At 25.6% G+C, this 1,309-nt stretch overlaps 1 protein-coding gene across 1 annotated transcript; it reads left to right on the top strand.

Annotated features, from left to right (window-relative positions):
- Nucleotides 1–292: 292 nt before the first annotated feature.
- LOC106326633 (defensin-like protein 295) lies at nt 293–778 on the top strand. Its single transcript, XM_013764557.1, has 2 exons — nt 293–347; nt 464–778. The coding sequence occupies exons 1-2, from the start codon at nt 293–295 to the stop codon at nt 748–750; spliced, it is 342 nt and encodes a 113-aa protein (XP_013620011.1). The 3' UTR covers nt 751–778.
- Nucleotides 779–1,309: the final 531 nt, after the last annotated feature.

Below are 1,309 nucleotides of genomic sequence, written 5' to 3'. Positions count from 1 at the left end.
GTATCATCATTAAAGAGAAAACATATTTTTGTATATGCACATATATTTTCATTTTGATTAAATTCTTTAGAAAAAAATATAATGATATAACTGACTATCTGACCAATATTAAAAAAAAATATTACATTCTTAAATAAGAGATTTTCTACATAGTGTTAAAAGTCATTACAGATTTGATTCAGTGAATAAAAGATATATTAAATTCTGAAATTTTGAAGAGACTATAAATACCAAGTCTATTGGTTTTGTTAAAGTATTAGAGGTCTATTGAATATTGCCATAATAATTAAGAATGGCATCAAAGATCACATTCTTCTTTCTCCTTGCTCTTGCTCTTGTTATCTCTTGTAAGTCTCTCTAATCTCTTTAACAAGCCTTTTTACTAGCCTTGTTTAATGGATTCGAAGTTTAAAAATGAAATGTTTATTTTGTTTCCTTTTTTGGTATCAATGTGCTTATGTAGGTGCAACGATGGTGAGCATTCCAATAGTGGAAGCTCAGGTTTTTCTTCCTTGCAAAACAACTAAAGATTGTGAATACCTTCATTGCTCAAGTGGGACAGGTCAGTGCATAAAGAGTCAGTGCCAATGTAGCGGCTCACTGACTCGCAAAGCTAAAATCGACAGCTTTAAAACGACGAGTTATGCTCAGACGTTCAAGGTGACTAGTGATTGTGATCCTCGTATGAAACCTTCATGTGTTTCAGGATCTTATATGTGTTTCAATGGATTCTGTACGTGTACTCATTAATGCCTATTGTCGTATAAACTAGAGTTTGACCCACATAAATATATAATTTTGATATTATCACAAAAAATTTAAATAAGTGATTTATATTTTAGTGTTATATATTTTGTAACTCTATAATCTTATTGTTTATATTTCTTATTCGACATTATTAATATGTAATGATTTGCTTTATTTTTTTTGTTATTAATTTTTATAGCATACTAATATATTTTCGAGTTTCGTACACAAATATGTTATTACATAGTAATATTATTTTGAGTTCAGTAAAAATATGTAATTATATAATATTATATTTCTGACTTCAATATAAATAATCAAATCGAGAATCTCTTTCAAAATATTTTTTTTTTAAAATTTCTACAGCTTGTTTACAATATATTTTAAAATTTTATTTAGTTATACTATTGAAAGAATATTTGTTTATCATAACTAATATTTCCATGTTGTGTTTATAAAAGTATACTTTGATTTTAGATTTTATACATAGTAGCATATATCATATTATTTTAGATTTTATACATAGTAGCATATATCATATTATTTTAGTAAATTTTATTAT

Source organism: Brassica oleracea, chromosome C2 (genome assembly GCF_000695525.1).
Source record: "Brassica oleracea var. oleracea cultivar TO1000 chromosome C2, BOL, whole genome shotgun sequence".
Taxonomy (NCBI): domain Eukaryota; kingdom Viridiplantae; phylum Streptophyta; class Magnoliopsida; order Brassicales; family Brassicaceae; genus Brassica; species Brassica oleracea.
This window is presented reverse-complemented; position numbering and strand designations above follow the sequence as displayed.

Bases quoted from the DNA above. Each gene is read 5' to 3' on its own strand.
- LOC106326633 (XM_013764557.1), top strand. From the start codon at position 293: ATGGCATCAAAGATCACATTCTTCTTTCTCCTTGCTCTTGCTCTTGTT. The intron at 348-463 runs GTAAGTCTCTCT...GTGCTTATGTAG, and splicing joins TCTTGCTCTTGTTATCTCTT to GTGCAACGATGGTGAGCATT.